An 18,736-nucleotide genomic window follows, 5' to 3' on the forward strand; every position below is an offset into this window, starting at 1 on the left:
TACTTTTGAGCCTAGCTCAAAGATAATAATCAGTACATGGTTACTTAGCACAGTTCTGAACAGTTGTACATGCATAAAAACTATATTTTATGGAATAAAAACCCAAAAAAGTTTTCTTAATTGCAGAAAAAAAGGTGTTTAGTAGTGACATTCCTTAAACAGACATTCCCTACACACAGATTTTCAGACTTTGAACACATTAACCTCAAAATGATGGTACCTATTTACTATGAATGAGAGGCTATGAGATGGAGGAACATGGAAATATTTCCTGATCATAAATATAGTTATGTAGTTAAAATCATAATGTAGTTAAAATCAGTCTCGGCTAATGGACTAAAACATACACTGTCTCAGTAGTGACATGAAAATGTGGTACACATTTTTCAATATAATTTTAAATGATCAAATTATCAAAAATTATTTCAATATAATTTTCACAATTTGAAATTGAAGGGTTAGTGTTCGGGACAGCCAATAAATGAAAGCACCCAATTTTATATATATTAAGCTTACTGATATTTTAAATATTATTGTGGGATTCAGTAGATAATAGAAGGATCTTAGTACATCTAAGATTTGAAAACTTAAATGCTTTTTAAATGTATTTTATGGTTGTGGGACTCTGTAGAATGGCACATATTGTTGTTGTTTTATTCTTGCCCTCGTCCTAACCTATCCACTCCTCTCACTTCCTGTCTAGATGAGGGGCAGACGGTGTGCCAGGGGCCCCCGGACATGCTGGGTCAGCGTCTGGCGGAGGTGGGCATGCAGCTGCGATCAGAATGTCACCAGGGCTTGGGTTACTGGGACTACCTGTTCTTCATCGCCATCGGCTTCGTCATCTTCAGCGCCGGGACGGTCTCGGCGTGGGTGATGGGCGTGCTCATGGTTCTGTACGAGCGGTACAGCAAGAGGAAGAGCGAGGAGCTCGACAGTGAGGATGAGGAGGAGACAGTCAGCCGAGGGGCAGGATGCGGAGGAGGAGGGGGAGGGGGTAACCATGGCAATGGGGACCTGAGCAAACCAGGCATGCAGGTGTGACCAGAGGACAGAGGGACGCTGGGAAATCTTTGATGAACAGACAGCGAGCTGCGGACAGATTCGCAAAGGAGTTTTCTTTTCTATAAAGAGATTTTAAGTGCACTTTTTAGAATGTGTCAACATTAGTTTTAGTTTAAGAGAAGAGAAGGGCAGGACAGACAGATTAGATTTATTTCTATTCTTCTAGGTGGACTCAGACAGACAGAGAGACAGTTGAGAGGGTCACAGTGAACTGTGTTTTTGACAGATCTGGGGTTGGTCTTGGTTAAATGCATAGAAGTAATGCTCTCACACACACAACGCTCTCCCCAGTGTTAGTAATGTAGTTGGGGCAGGGTGACAGCACTGTGTTTCACGCTAATGAGAGAGACAGTAAGAAGAAAGGAAAAAGATAGATAGGTAGAGAGGCTTGAAGACGAATCCAGTATGCTATCTCAGCTTTTATTTTTTGCTCGGTCAAAGAAAGGAATATTAATGGAGGATAAACAAGGCAGTCTCTCCAGACTCATGCAGTGTGAAATGAACGAATGGAAGACGGAAGACTCTTCTAAACTGTCTGCACAACTCCATGGAAGGCTGAAAATGCTTTTTTTAAGGGGTCACAGACTGACTGACTGCTTAGATGATGGATTGAGAACATTATATTGCAGGGCTTAACAATAAGGATTTTTTTTCTGCTCACCCGGTCAGGCTAGTAATTTTCCCTCGACAAATATAATAGCTGATTTTATCATCAATAAATTAATTAATTTTAAAAAATACGCTATTATTCAAACGTTTGGAGTCAGATTGTTTTTAAGAAATTAATATCAGCAAAGATGCATTTAATTAATCCAAAGTGACAAAGTCATTTATAATGTTACAAATAAATGCTGTTCTTTTGAACTTTCTATTCTTCATACAATCTTGACAAAAAAAGCAAGTTTCCACAAAAATATTTAAGCAGTACAACTGTTTTCAACACTGATAATAATAATAATTAGTAATTAGTAATTATGTAAAAATTCAGCTTTGGTCACAGAAATAAATTACATTTTTAAATGTATTCAAATATAAAATATTTATTTAAATTGTAATATTTCACAATATTACTATACATTTTTTGATCAAATAAATGCTGCCTTGGTGAGCATAAGGACCCTAATCTTACGGATTTTAACTTTTAGAAGTTATTTTAAATTGTAATAATTAATGTAATAATATTTCACAGTATTACTGTCTTACTTTAAATGCAGCATTGATTAGCATAAGAGTCTTCTTTGAAAAACATAAAATCTTACACTGTTAGCTGGCTTGATAATGTTACTTTGATGACATTTAAATGAGCATAATTTGAACAATGTTCAGTATATCACTCAAAAACAAATGTTCAATTTTGCAAGGCATAAAAACACAAGTACATAATTAATGAATGCAATACATTATGACAAGTCAGCACTGGCCCAATAGTGCACCTAAACAGTCCTGAAACTCTCCCACTTGCCCTGGGCCACCAGACCATCCTTATTGTTGAGCCCTGTATTGGACGGGACATTATTGATCTCAGTAAGCCTGTATGCACTGCACCGAAAAGCCTTACACACAAGATGTAACCAGTCCAGCAATAACACCTCCAGGTGATACTGAGAGCAATAGAGGGAAACGTGTGTGCGTGTGTGTGTGTGTGTGTGTGTGTGTGTGTGTGTGTGTGTGTGTGTGTGTGTGTGTGTGTGTGTTTGTGCGTGTGTGTGTGTGTGGCTTGTCGCAGCAAAACCGCTAGAGGTGGTGAAGAATAAAGTATGTCAGCATTCTGTAATTTTGGCAAGGCTTTAATTTTTTTAATCAAATGTGATTTCTCCCGTGGCTACCACATGCCACTCAAGGGCAGAGCTAAAGTGACCCCTCCCTCCTCACATTGCACCATCAGCACTCAGGAGGGAATTGAGCCCACTGAGAGTGTTGATTTAGTCTGCGTTTTAGTTCACAATATTCCATAAAGAAAGATAATGGCACAAACATCTAAAAATTAGTTCTGATTTCAGCACAATTCCACATCTTGCAGGCCAGCTCTAGGCTGTGGAGAATTCAGCAGACTACTACAATCTGGCATACTTTACTGTAGAGCATCACTACAACAATCCAGACACTCGAATCGGCTCTTTAAAATGCTGACAGTGCTCTCAGCTGCACAGCACATCTGGATCTATAGCTATTTTCCATTATTTGGCCATTTTGAATTGCTGCTCGTCATGATCACTAGAAACACAAACATCTTATTCAAACAAAACTGTTTTCTGCAATAGCACAAAGTTATTTTGTAAATATACATAGTGGAGCACTATACCAACACAGTTAGCACCTGGTGAAACTGGATTGTAGGTGGTTAGTGAATAAGAAGCAGTTTTAACCCTGAATTACCGCATTCAAAAAGTGCAACTTTTTTAACATATTTCATCCTTAGATTCAGCCTCAGAAAGAGTGTGTTGAGCAGTTACATCCTCTTTTCTCTGGTATTTAGTGGAGAAGGAAAGCTGGTTTTGTGTGATTGAGGGTTGCTAAATCCATCTATAATGGGTTATAGAGCTTAAGGGGATGATGTTCGTGGCCTGGGCCACTCTAAAAAATATCTCAGCTGCTGCTTTTATAAATCTATAGCTTCTATAGCTAATATTTTGTCAACTTCTTGTTCTCCCTTTTCCTTTAAGCCGCAGTGGGTAATTTCCACACATCTAGTGACACCAAACAGAATTATTAACATTTCTAATAAACGTTCCCTTGAGAAACTTTACGTTCACTCACAAAACATTTGTGATTAACACAGTTAACACCAAAGCATTGAGGTATAATTTTTCTAACTCATATTTTTATATATTTTTTCTTTTTTTAATTAAACATTATTTCCATTACTATGTCCCCTTAGGTGCATTGTACTCATTCAGGGGCAGTCGACTCATTAGGGGCAGTTGTGGCATAATGTTTAGAGAGTCGGGCTTATAACCTGAAGGTCGCCGGTTTGATTCTCGCACCGGCAGGAATTGAAGGTGGGGAGAGTTAATGAACAGCACTCTCATCCACCTTCAATACCACGACTGAGGTGCTCTTCAGCAAGGCACCGAACGCTGGAGCAAAATGGCTGCCCACTGCTCCGGGTGTGTACATGGGGTGCGTGTGTTCACTACTCACTGCTGTGTGTGTGCACTTAGATGGATTAAATGCAGAGCACAAATTCTGAGTATGGGTTACCATACTTGGCAACACGTCATGAATTTGACTTTCATTTACCTGCTGTCAGTCAAACAGATAGTTCCGCCCCAAACTCAAGCCATTGCTTTGATGGGCCACTGAAACAAAAAGATTGCAGTTTGGTTTGGTGCAAGTATTAAGACTATTAATGTGAGTACAGAGGAGTGAGAGAAATTAGACAACAACAAACAAATAAACAAATTAATAAATAAACCAATAAATTCATATTTATAATATGATCATAATTAATATGTAATATTAATAATATATTTTATGTTTTTCTATTTAAATATCTCTCAGATATATATTTTTAAAAATACTAAAATTATCCCATTATGTGTTACCCTAATTAGGTAGTGGTATCTTTTGAAAGCATTGCGGCTTTTACAAAATCCACTCTTCACCAAAGCCAAAATAATGCAATTCCACTCCACTTCTCACGTCTAATACTCTGTGGCTAATGGTGCAGAAGTTACACACTGCGTCTGTGTGCACATACTCTCTAAACCCTGTTGAAAATTGGATTAAAGTTAAGAAGTCTGTACATCTAAAGCCCAACAAGCTGGTCTTTTCAGCAAGGAAGTATCAACTTTAGGTCACGACCCTGGACTGAATGCGTGTGTGTGTGTGTGTGTGTGTGTGTGTGTGTGTGTGTGTGTGTGTGTGTGTGTGTGTGTGTGTCAGTCCATCCATCTCACCACCTTCTCACCCCCTTGTTCACTCTCTCTCTCTCTGTCGTTCTGTCCTCTCACTCATTAGTTGGTGGGTTGTTTCAGATTACAGTGGGATGTAATCATGTCAGCATTATTTCCAAAGTGTTAACTAAAGACTAATAATACCTTGTCTTTAGAGGAACAAGATTATGTGTGTACAGTTGAGTCAGGAAATACCTGGAGAGACTTCCTCAAAACAAAAAAAGAAAAATACTGCTAAAAATGTTATGACAGGAACATATAGTAGAGGTCAAATGTATCATGCTGATGTCAGCATTGTGGCAATATAAGGATGGACAGTAGAGTTGGTAAACTTTATAGCAACATGCTGCAGTGTGTGTGCCATTTTCACCTGCTGTGAACTCTGAGAGTGATCATGCATGACTATGTCAACGGCCTTTAGAAGAAGAGAGATGGGGAGGGGTTGTTTTGGTATTTTATTCCTCTATGAATATTAATGTGTAATATAGCAGGTGATAAAGGGGACAAGCCCTAGTGCTATTCGATAGTAAAGTTCAATGTAAGAGCAGGACTTTATCTGAGTCTCCAGGCACTAACAGTGGCACAACACTGCAGTCTGTTTGGCTCCAAAACCGCAAGAACCATCAGCAATGCAGCAGGGATGGCCTGTGTCGGGAAGATCTGTAGAGATACTCACACACACATACACTCAACAGAACGGTAATGAACTAGCAGCACAGAGTTCAACTACTGCTATATCTTTGTGAATGAACAAACATAACCTTAGCTGCTAACAGTAAAACAGAGGATGAATAATAGAGGCTCAAGTATATGCAGAATGCAGCAAACATTTTCAAACAGATGCAGCCAAAACTTCACAATTGCCGTTAACCGTTAGAATTTTTTGCATTAACTTCTATTGTTTTTGTTAATGTGGCTGAAGCTAATGCTTTGTGGAAAGTTAAAAGGTGCCAAGGAGTTGGGTATGTGTGTACAGTATAAATTAAACTAAGCTAGCAGTATGCTAATCTAGTACTTTGAGGGGTTCTATAATACATTTTCATAACAAATCTGCAAAAAAATGTTGTACCTTATATATCCTTAAAAGGTGTGAATTAGTACCTTGTAGTAATATGTACTCTTAAGGTACTACTATGAACCCTTTAGGTATAAATGAGGTACAAATTTGTTTAAAGTTGGCCACACACTTGAAGATTTTAAGCCCGATTTTGGGCATGATTTGCAACCCCCAACGATCTGGGGGGTGTTGCCCATTTTGAGGCTTATTGCAACTGACTTTTTGTCCAAAAAAATCCTCAATTGTTTGGTGTCATTATGATTATTTTACTGCCTCCCTATCGCGTCAGAGCCTGCACGATCACAAAGCAGATCCCAAACATGTTTTATATTTACGACTCTTGATCGTGTTGCCTCTGACGTGATACCCGCGATAGTCAATGATGGTTTCGTGACGTAATGTCACTTTGACTGTCGGGAAGAAGTCTGCTGCGAGGCTCGCACCAGTGCGGGCTCAGGAAAGTGCACATCGAGGGCACTTAGCAGCTGCAAAGTGGGCACTCACAAACACCCTTCTGAAACCTAAATGATGAATGGGACACCCTACGGTCTTGTAAACCAAAAGTGCACATGAAGAGTGCCATTTGGGACAGGGCATATAACTGAATCTTGGCAGCCACAAACATGCTTCGAAAGTAGAGTATTAAGAAAGAAGATCACCCGTATTCTTTTTTTTCCCCTTTGTTTTTCTTCCTGTATAACAAAACTCACAGCAGGAGAACCAGCTGACGACATTGTTCGTCCTCCATTTGCTTTTCTTCAAGTCATGTTTGATCTTGCGAGTCTCAGTGAGATCTCTTCACTGTGAAAATGTTACTACAATCGACAAGTGTGTGGTCTTGTGGTCTAGACAAATATTCTAGTGTGTGCATTCAGAGGATTATAATGCTAAAAATTGGTTGAAACTGCCCTTATGTCTGTGGACTCCCAAAGTTTTGAAATCGGTTAAGATTTGAAATTCATCTAGTTTGTGGCCAGCCTAAGGCAGGGCTGGGCAACTCTGGCCCTCAAGATCCCCTTTCCTGTAGAGTTTAGCTCCAACCCTTATCAAACTCATCTGCCTATTGCTTTCTAGTAATCCTGAAGACCTTGATTAGCTTGTTCAGGTGTGTTTGATTAGGGTTAGAGAAAAGCTCTGCAAGAAAATGGATCCCGAGGGCCAGAGTTGTCCACCCCTGCTTTGAGAGTACTACCCCAGCAATAAGCTGTTGTACCCCAAAAGGTAAAAATTTTTTCTGAAAGTGTATGTAACAGTATTTCATACAAGATAAACCAAGGAACTTTGTAGGATTTCTAATCAGGTTCTGAATTGGGTGCCCATTAAAAGTTATTTTAGCCAGTGGAATTGCCTTGGGTCCTAGATGAACCTGATTCAACAGCCTGAACTAACTGTTCATGACATCAGAATTTCCAATTTCCTACTTTGTCTGAAAGTGCATTGACTTTATGCACAAATGCTAGCATTGTGATTTTGTTTAATTATGCACCCACTTCCTGGCAGAACACCCATGGTTGGAAGGCTGATATTCGAAGTAGAAAAATCCCATGACCAATGCTGGATGGAACACTGAGAACTCCCTAGATAATTTAGGGATCATACACTCTTAGAAATAAAAGTAGAAAGGTACCTTTATGGGGATAGCAGCTTGTCACTGGTGCAGTATCCTCAAAGGGACAACTTTGTACATTATTTACCCCTAAAAGTTCAGTAGTAGTAGACCTTAAAGGGTACAAATTACTACTTCTAATATGCACCTTTAAGGGGTAGATAAGGTACAAGTATTAGGATGTCACTGGGGCTGTGCCCTTAAAGGGACAAGCTAAGGTACAACTTTTACACATTTTTAGACACTGTAGATGCATTCTAGTCAGGTAGCTGACTAGGTTTTGAGACAGCTTCAAAGTTTTTCTACTACATTCTTGATGTGCCAGTAACCAATATGAAACTGTGGGTTAAGGTGCAGTAGAGTTTCAAATAAGATATTTGGCTCAGCTTTCAGTTCAAAGTCTAGGAAATAATATTGATTTGAGTTCCTTGTTGTTTTTTTAACTTTTGGTTTGGATGGGAGCTTTGGGACCAGAGGCAGTGCTGCAGGTCTTGTTGTACTGCTGGACTGAAGTTGTTCTCTGTGAGACTTTAGATTTGCTTGATCGATTTGCTGTCTGTGGAGGTGTGTCCGTCACGCTCTGTCCATCATGCATGAAGCTCTGCAGAATTTCCCCAACTGAGAGTCACTTACACTCTCCCCTCTTGTTTCACCTCTTCTCTTTGTCATTGTGTCTTGTCTTATCTAATCTTTTCTCCTGTTCTTTCTTTTCCTCTTTGTCTCATCTCTTATCTTCCGTTTTTGTCTCTTTTCTTCTCCTCTTTGTCTCATTTGTCTTGTCTCATCTCCTTTGTTTCGTTACACCTTCTCTCTTCTTTTTGTCATTGTCTCATCTCAACTCATTGTCCCATCTCTTCCTTGTTTCATTACACCTTCTCTCTTCTTTTTGTCGTTGTGTCTTGTCTCATCTCATGTTGTCTCCAGTATTATCTTCTCCTCTTTGTCATGCCTCCTCTCTTCCTTATGTAGTCTTGCCTCCTTTATCATCCCGTCTCCATTTCTCTTCTCATCATTTGTCTTCTCTCTTCCCTTCCTTATCTTGTCTCTGTTGTTCTTCTCATTTTGTCTCTTCTCATCATTTGTTTTGTCTCACCTCTTGTCTTCACCTCTTCTCCCCATCTTGACTCTTCTTGTCTTATTTTTAATTTCTTCTCTCCTGGTCTCATCTTCTTTTCACTTTTGTTCTCTCCTCTCCATTTGTCTTGTCGTCTCACTTTTTCTTGTCTTCTCGTCTTTTCTCCCACCTCTTCTAGTCTTTTGTCTCTTCTCTTCATTTGTCTTTTGTCTCTTGTGTCTTCACCTTCTCATTCTCAACTCCCACCATGTCTTGCCTTTTCTTGTTTCTCATCTCAACTCAATCTCTTTTTGTCTTTTGTCTTGTTTACTCTCAGTTTTGTCTCTTTGCCTTCTTTTTCTCATTTCCCACCTCTTTTAGCCTTGTCTCTTCTCATTTTGTTTCGTCTCATCTAGCTTCTTCTCGCCTTGTCTTGTCTCTTTTCTCTTCTGCAGTAGGCTGCTCTGACTCTGCTCTCCTTGTTTGTATCTCTGCAGTGCTGGTTTAGTGAGGGTGATGCCATAAAGGCTGCTGTAAGCCATCTTCCTGTCTTAAGGAAGAGGAGGACTAAATCAGAGTGGATGACAGTTTTACTCTGGGGACCAAAGCTTAGAGACTTTCCCCCGCCTTAACTCACAATGCTTTCATCCACTTCAAGCGTAATGTGGATTTGGCCACTTCAAGTTGAGTGTAGAAAGTTTAGGATTAATACTTCTGAAGAGAAAGTTTGTCTGTTTTTGGGATGTTCACATCCTTTTTTCACTCATTGAGACCAGAGAAAAGCATGACAGCTGCTCTCAGCACTATATGTTTCCATAATGTTAAGGTGACCTTGTATATAGTGCATCATCAAATGACATGACATCATTTGGGGAACATTTCTTCCAGCCTGAAATGATATCTCCCACATTAGTCCCACACATATGGCCACTGATCATTTTTATGGGGTGTGTGACAGATCACTGGAAAATTTAGTGGAGTCAAATCCCCCCCCTTGCCAAACACTTGCTCAGTGTGTGTGAGAGGTCCTCCACTCTGATAACCCCTCTCGAGCTCTTGGCATCCTGAAACACAGCGGAGGCTCGACTGCAGTGTGACATCAGCTTAGAGCAGGAAGGAAACACACACTACAGGGCCGGATCAACCCTTTATCATCTCTGACAGAGTGAAAACTTTTTTTTATTAGTCATTTCATTTTTCTCTCCCTCTTTTTGTCTTTGTGCTGTTGTTGCACATTCAGAATCAGTGTTTCAGAAGATACTTTAAAACTGCAGCTTGTTAGAATAGCTAAAGTACAGTCACACTCCCCTTTTTTTAAAAAATAGTTACATTAGGGAAGAAATATCTTTACAAGGAAATAATTATATTATTTATTTTTTGCAATCAGAGTAACTTATCTGGCACAAAAATGTTAAAGGTCTCCGTATGAACAACAAAAGGATCAGTTTACACTTGGGCTGCCCCCTAATAGTCGACTGAACGTTAGATGACTAGAAGAGGCTTAGTCAACCAAGATTTTATTAGCCGATTTGTTGCAGAAAAAAACTCCACAGGAAGTGGCAAAATCACACAGTCCGTGAGGGGACACATCATTAACAGCGGGTCCTTGTGGTAATTACAGTATTTCGGGCAGAAAATCCAAACGTTCACCTATCATCCGTCGACCTCAAATATGGCTATATATTATTTGAAACATGTAAGCTGTAGCAACTTTACATGGCTGCTCGCTCTAATGTTAACCTAGATAAATGTGTGCTATTATACATCCAAGTGTTCATGCGGAGTGTGGAGGGCAGCTAAAGTATAGCGTGATATACTGCATGACATTGAGGCGCCGGCGCGATCACTTGCATTGTTTCATCTTAAAATACTCATTTTGTAATACCGTCATTTTTTGTCATACAGATTAGAGTAATACATCATTCCGAACTATAAAGGGTCTACTTTTATTTGTGTAAACTCACAATAACAACAAAATGTTGTGCTATTGCAAAATAAAGAAAACAAACAGGATGCGCTTTCTGCCATCCCTGTCTCCCTGAACAGCAGCTCTTCACATAAATGAACCGACACTCAGCATATAGACTTGCCTCACAGACAAGATATGTAGAAAGCTTGAAACGTCTATTTTTAAACAAACCAGGTTGAATTGAAAAAAAAAAACTTGCTATTTTTCTGACACATTCATAATCATTACTTTTGCCAGTGTTTTGCAACAAGCTTTATGCGTGCACTTGAACATGAGGCATATACCCCCCCCCCAGTATATTTAAGTAATTAAATGAATTTAAACAAGCGATTAGTCGACTAAACAATCCAAAGCATCAACATTTGACAAAATTATATAACTTTATGTATCATTACAAAAACAAATGTCTGCTAAAATGAATCCGTGAATCATTTTATAAGCTAGTTCATTTAAATAAATCAAGTGAGTCTAACTCTTTTAAATGAACATCCAAATTAACCAGTTGGCTACAATGAAACAGACTTCCCAATAATGCAAAAATTTCTGTTTTGTCTGCGGTACTTGTTGGAACACAATGTAGATAATAGTTGCTACTTTTAGTTAGTTTCTCCCCAACGCTGCTAAAAATACTGCAGTAAGGAGGGTTAAAGCTGAAGACGTCTCTCAGGCATAAAGCATCTGATGTAATCAGTCAATAACATAGTCTGTGAGTTCACAAGAGTGTGACCTTTGTACATACACACACAGGCGGTTTGCCTTTCAAAAAAAAAAAGATTTCAGGTGAATCTGAGGACTCTGAAGATGTCGTATATTGTTGGAGAGGATTTTATTTTGGTCATTTCCATCTTTTCATGTTCATTTGCAGTTGCTTTTCAAGCAGCAGACCATGAAATATTCACTAGCATTTAATCTCTACTTAGTGGCATTCACATCTGAGCGGCTCGTTCTTTAAATGCAAGCGTGTGCGTGTACATTGACAATTGCACATTCAGTAGGGATTTCATGTGAATCTCTCAGACAGCTGCCTGCTCGTTGTGTAAGGGGTGACACACAGAATCATACAGGGGCCCAAGGGGGCCCCTGACCTATTTACAGCCCTTACCCTACTGGTCACACTCAGCCAAACACACACACTGAGTTTGTCACATTTCTACAAAAAAATTAAAAACATACACAAATTCAACCTTTCTCGGGATTTGTACCTAAACTGAGGGAGAATGTGAGAATGGATGTGGAAGACTAAACTGAGATCTTTAAGTTAGTAATGGTCCACCATTACAGTAAGCAGAAAATGTTAGTAATTTACTAAACGGAAGTAACATTGTTCAATTAGTTGTCCTGGGGTGCGTTTCCCAAAGCGAACTAGTAGTTCCGTCGTTACAATAGAGTTCAATGGGACTTACAACCATGGTTCACCAACGATGCTTTCGGGAAACTCCTGGTTGACATATCATATGTTCGGCTATCATATGTTCTCTCAGTTGTTATGCTTTCAAATGGCACTATGCCTTTCATGTTAAAAAACAAGCACAAGAAACTAAAATATTCATCAGGCAATGAGGCTCAATTTCCTCTTAAAGGGACAGTTCATCCAAAAATTACAATTCTGTCATCATTTAATCACCCTTACATCGTTCCAAACCTGTATTACTTTATTTGTTCTGTGGAACATAAATTTTGAAGAACTTTTTTTTTTTTTTTTTTCTTTCATACATTGAATGTCATTGGGGTCCAAAACGACATTGAATTGGACCCACTGACTTTCATTGTATGTACAAATAAAACTGAGACTTTTCTCAAAATATCTTGCTTTTATGTTCCACAGTTATGTCATGAATGACATGAGGGTGATTAAATGATGACAATTTTCATTTTTTGCCAACTGCAACCAACGACAGCTCACCCCTCCCTTTTGTGGGATTTGAGAAGCTACGGTGGCCGTCTGGCCGACACAAGACAAAGATTTCGAGATAGCAGAGAGTATATTTGCCAGTCAAGCAATGCGGTTTCTTCTTACTTCTAACAAAGAACGGTCTCTGCTTCTAATAAACCAGACGACTACTACTACTACTACTACTACTACTTCTTCTTCTTTGTGCGTATTCGACGTAGTGATGATGCAAGCTGCATCTAAAAAAACTAATGATTTAGAAGAACAACAACATAGTGATGAAACATGCTCTGTAGAGTGTTTGTCCGTTTAGGGCTGCTGTAGAAACATGCCAGCACAAAATGACGACTTGACATGGAGGGAGGACCCGCAGTGTATGTAGACAGAAATGGCTGATTCTAAGGTAATAAAAACATAACGGTTCATTATGTAAGGTCTTTGTACACCACTGAAAACATAGTTATGCATATTATATTGCATTTCTGTCTATAGATCCTCCCAAATTTTACACATTGCATCTTTAAATATGCATCATGCAGTGCCGCATTCTTCATATACATTCATGACAATGAGATTCCCATGTCACTGCAGCCTCTTCAGATGGTACAGGTCAACCTTTGAAGTTCAAAAGATTTTGAAGTCTTGAATGCACCTCAATGTCCATCCTTTGCTGCAAAAGCAGATGCTGAAAGTAAAGCCCCGGTTAGTTTTGTGAACATGGTCTTTCAGGCTTTGGGCTTTATCTGATCTGTCATAAAGAAATTCATCTCTGTACTGGACTGGTGAAGTGGGAAAGTTCACATGCTTCTCTGTTGTGTAGGAAACCAATTCAAGAAGTTCTTCACCGTATGAACATTTAGAGCTCTTTCAGCTCTGCAAGAAGCTCTGTCTATTTAATAAAACTATAGTAACTTATATTAAGTAACATATATCTTTTACTTAAAAAATAGAATATGTTTATGGATTGTTTTTTTGTTGATTTGTTTTGCTGTTTTATTTTCTTACTCTGGTGTGAAACATCACCTGTATTAGCACAAATGAGGAGGACGCAGGCAGACGAGATCAATAGTTTTCTTCTGGCTGCCCCCTTTGCTTTGGTGCAGAGCCACTTAGTGTGAGCAAGTGAGCCGTGTGTGTGTGTATGGCTGGACATGTATGTGTGTGTGTGTGGCTCACGTGTCCATGCACTGCAGTCTGTCAACTTTGTATTTATACCAACATTAAAGGTCATTTGAGTGAAGAAAGAGGTGTCATCTTTGTCTTATTGCTGTTCATTATATCGGTCTCTTTCACACACACTCATCTGTTTTTGGCCAGCACAGCATTTTGTCTTTATTTTAAGAAATTCTAAAACACTGCAGTGATGTTGGGATGATAAAATGATATTCAAACACACACTTACAAACATTCCTGTAAAGGAATTGTATCCATTTAGGGCCAGATTTACTAAACGGGGCAAATTAGCTTAAGCGCGCAATTCCACAAATGCGCCGATGGGAGTGGCAAGTTTTGCTCGTGATCCACTGATTAGAGTTAGGTCGCAAATGAGCAGAGCTGATGCTCTCATCAGGTGCGGGTCGACACAGGCACAACTTGTTACATGTAATATACGGATAACGTCTTCCTCTTACATTCCAAAGAAATTTATACAAGTGGAAAATAATTTCTCCCTTCTACCACAAGCTCTCTGTTCTCTTCGGTGTCTCTTCCTAGCAGCAACAATTGCAGCCATGTCTCAAAGTGGATTAAGACCAGTGTTGCCAAGTCCAAGGTTTTCCCGTGGAATTAGGCTACTTTTACACTGTTGTCGCGGGTTGATTTAAATATCCGCGGGTTGAAGGGACCCCTAATAAAATGATATTTAGCCCCTGGGATGCAAATTTTACCAGGGAACCCCGACAAAAATGCAGATTTTACCCCCCGGAACGCAATTTTTACCATGGAACCCCTCCCTGAAATGCGATTGGGCTAGTTTTGGGCTAGTTTTAAGAAGCAATTGGGTGGGTTTTGTTGTGAAAACCTGGCAACCCTGGTTAAGACATGCTTTTGACCATAAAATAATGGTGCAAATACCAGTAAATTGACTAGCACAAACATTAGTAAATTGCATTGCGAGATTCATTTAAAGGGTCATGAAACCCCCCTGTTTTACCCTGGTCGTTCACACCTCTGAGCTGCAAAAACTCTGTTAAAATGGGCGTGTAAAGCTCTGGAAAAGTGGGAGTAAATATCCGCGGGTTGAATAAAATGATATTTAGCCCCTGGGATGCAAATTTTACCAGGGAACCCCAACAAAAATGCAAATTTTCCCCGCCGCAATTGCTCTGAAAAATGCAAAAATAACTATTTTTCACTTAATGAATAACAGCACCTTTAGTGTTTTCAATGATGTGCAGCCTATACATATCTGTTTACATCTCAAAAAAAGTGTTTTGGGGTTTCATGACCCTTTAAATACTCTACTCCCATAAATTTTTTGCGTCTGAAAGGGAAACTCCTATAAATGCATATGCAATAAGGTCAGCCACAAAAACAACTCAGTCCATGCCATTTCAGTGCTAATTTTGCACTGTGCGTCTTTAGTAAATCCTGACAGTAGTTTTTAACGCCAAAAGAGGGTTTGCGCTGGCGCAAGCTGTTAGTAAATTTGGCCCAAAGTATTTTATTTTTCCCTGAAGTCCACTTTTAATATTAGTCAAATGTTTCTTGCACAATTTACAGTCACAATTTAGTTCTTAATGACTATTTTTCACTCTTTCTCTGACTGTAAAGCCACCTTTTCACTACCCCTGACAAACGACAAACCAGTTTCATTTCCAATGGAGAGTATAGGAGTTGCGTGTTCAGATCATATGCGTATTAAGGATTTTCGGATCCAATTTGAGCTTCAGCTATATTGATAATCTTTTGCAGCTATACTGTACGTGTGCGACCGACAGACTAATGTGACTTATTCTAATTATTACTATGAGGATGAGGTGAGAATTACTAATATTTTGCACCATAATTTCATAATTATTAGATAATTATTTACATGATTAGTCCTAGAAAATGTTTTTTGTGCATATATTAATAAATGCATTATTCATTAATTTTACCTTGCATAAGCAGAAGGTAATGCTTGCTTCACAACCAACAATCATACGCAAAAGGCTTTAGGATCGAACAAGCTACTTTTTTGCCACTGTAAGTTTAAGGCTTCTGTGTTATGATTGGTTCACTTCCATGTACTTGCTTACAGTTTGCACTGTTGTTTATCAAGTACCTGAATAAATGTTGAAATGTAAATGTGGGCAGACATGTAAATGGTGTTGTGATGTTATAACCATGATAATTTATGAATGTTGCCTTTATGCAGATTAGTTTCTATAAATGTATTTGGTGCTGAAGGAGATTTGCATTGACAGTGTTATGGAAGCATTTACCTAACACAGTACCACAGTTGTTTATGGTACAAACCTTTGATGGTTTAAAGGTTTTGACTGAGGAGAACCACTGTATTTTGTCTAAATAGTACATCATAAATAGTAGATCACACAAAAAAGCGCAATGGCAATCCTGTTTCCCAACCTCTGAGCTTGCAGTTGAACTATGACCCTGTATTGTAAATAGTTTCTTTGTGGTTGCCATGTTAGTTTAGCACCTAGAGATGGAGGCCAGTGCTTTGGGAGTTTAATGTGTACACATGCAGATCTCAGCTCTAATATGAGTCATAGTGACAGATAAATGGGTCAGAGCACAGACAAAAGACCCCCCTGGAGGAAATAAAGGTTATAACTTACTCATGGACAGCTAAGCTCATGCAAAGCTCAAAACACTTGGTTACTATCAGAAAAAAAATATTTGTATTAAATGCAAGTTCAGGCTGAAGGAGGAAGTGCATACATCTTACCACCATTACTAACTCATCCAAAAACACATACCCCCTGTGAAAAAGAAGTGCACTTAGTTTTGAATGTGCACTTCAAATCTTAAAAGTATATTAAAAAACTGTACTTGTAATCTAATATTAATGAAGTAAAAGGCCACTTAAAGGATTAGTTCACTTTAAAATGAAAATTTTATGGCCACACGTCTCCGGCGGGTTAATAAAGGCCTTCTGAAGGGAAGCGAAATATCCATATTTAACAAGTTATAAAGTAAAATATCTAGCTTCCACCAGACCGCCTTCTGTATACAAACTACTTAGAAAGTGTAATGCCTCTTGCAGTTCAAAATGCTACATCCTACGTATTCCATATTCAACTTACGACAAAAGCTAAACTGATGCAATGTCAGTTTTTTTTTTTTTTTTTTTTTTTTACCAGAGACTTACAACAGAAACTACTTTACAATAAATGGATTGCTTACCTAAAAATGTAAATTCTGCCATTTACTCACCCTCATGTCATTCCAAACCTGTAAAATTAGATGTTTAGCAGAAGGTTCATGCTGCTCTTTTCCATTCAATGAATGCAAATAGTGACCGTGAGCTAATAAGTTCTACATTTCAACTCTTTATAAGTAATACAATAGCTTTGTGTGAGGAACATCAAAATTTAAGTCATTATTCACTGAAAATCTGTATTGCTGTTCTGCATATTCAAACTTGCAGCATTGTGATTGGTTACAAAAATCAGGAATCAATGATGGCACAAAGCATCTTGATTCAGCAAGTTTGAATTGGCAAGACTGAATGCATATTTTTTTTATCCCACACTGAAAATAATTTAGGGCACACTTTCACGACAACAATGTACTAAAAGTTTTTCCTTTGCTCTTTTTGCGTACAGATGACAACACTGTCAAAACGATCCCCGTTCACACGGATCTGCAAAACGACTAAAAACTGTATTCTGCTGCCAGGCCAGTAGTTGGCGATATCACTTTGTAAAGAAACACTACACGCATGTAGACTGAACATGTAATACATATGTGCATGATGTCATTGTTATCACAAATTCGCTTTACACAGTTTACACAGAGACGATAACACTATCGTTTTCAAAAACTTGCAATTTGAAACCCGTTTTAAAATATTTGCATTTTCAGGCCCTCAAAATGCAGTTGTCATGTAAATGAATGGCCAAAACGCATAACAAGTTTTCTGTTTTTAGTGTCGTATGAACTGCCCCTTAGAGTAGAAACAATTTTCACTCAGAAATTTCTTGTAAATTTCACAAACCCTTACGAAAATGGCATGTAATTACGGAAGAGGATTAGGGCCAAGCAATAATAAAAAAATAAAACCATCTCGAGATTAAAGTTGCTAAATTTCGAGAAAAAAAGTTGAAATAAAATGTTAAAGGTCCCGTTTTTCATGGTTTTTTGAAGCTTTGATTGTGTTTATAGTGTGCAATATAACGTGTTCATGTTTCGCGTGTAAAAAAACACAGTATTTTTCACATAATTTACTTATCTGTATACCGCTGTTTCCACTGTCATAAAAACGGGCTGATGACTTCCTTGTTCTATGAAGTCCCTCCTTCAGAAATACGTAACGAGTTCTGATTGTGCCAGCGGTTCCTGTGTTGTGATTCGACAGCAGTTTAGCGCATCTTGCCCGGAAAGGTCACGCCTCTTACCATAACGTGGAGATGCACGCGCTCAGTGTTATTGTAAACATGTCTTTAATTTTACCCTATCAATTTGAGCCGGAATCAGACCCGGTGATTGGACTGCGGGATGAAAATAACAGCGTTTCGACGACATGGCGACAAACACACTCTACAAACGCAACTCTTGTGTATTCCTGTGGGCGGAGGTTAGTCAAAAAACTGTTTTAGTGACGTCATTAAAGAAGTAAGTAGAGGGATGTAGTCCAAACTGGCCGTTCGATGTAGGAGACTTCTGTTAAATAAAATATCTCGCTTGGCATTGAACTTTGAGCTTTAAAATTTTACAGATTTTATTTATACTCTAACAACAACATTACACACTAACTAAAGTTTGAAACATGGGATCACGAAGAACGGGACCTTTAAGAATAAACTCGTTAAATTACGAGAAAAAACTCGTTAAATTTCAAGAAAAAAGTCGAGATAAAATGTTGAGAATAAACTCGTTAAATTACAAGAAAAAAACTCGTTAAATTTCGAGAAAAATATTGAGAATAAAGTCATTAAATTATGAGAAAAAAGTTGTTAAATTACGAGAACAAATTCGTTAAATTATGAGAAAAATGTTGTTAAATGTCGAGAAAAAAGTCGAGATAAAATG

At 38.5% G+C, this 18,736-nt stretch overlaps 1 protein-coding gene across 3 annotated transcripts in view; it reads left to right on the top strand.

The window, feature by feature from the left end:
- The window catches only part of LOC125279058 (leucine-rich repeat-containing protein 52-like), a 50,391-nt gene extending 48,435 nt beyond the window's left edge, over window positions 1-1,956 (top strand). For all 3 annotated transcript variants that reach the window (XM_048208538.1, XM_048208540.1, XM_048208539.1), the window contains one exon: window positions 704-1,956. In XM_048208538.1, the coding sequence (XP_048064495.1) occupies window positions 704-1,044 (341 nt within the window). In that variant the 3' untranslated portion in view covers window positions 1,045-1,956. The remainder of the gene's footprint in view (window positions 1-703) is intronic.
- The last annotated feature ends 16,780 nt before the right edge of the window (window positions 1,957-18,736 follow it).

Source organism: Megalobrama amblycephala, linkage group LG11 (assembly GCF_018812025.1).
Source record: "Megalobrama amblycephala isolate DHTTF-2021 linkage group LG11, ASM1881202v1, whole genome shotgun sequence".
NCBI lineage: Eukaryota > Metazoa > Chordata > Actinopteri > Cypriniformes > Xenocyprididae > Megalobrama > Megalobrama amblycephala.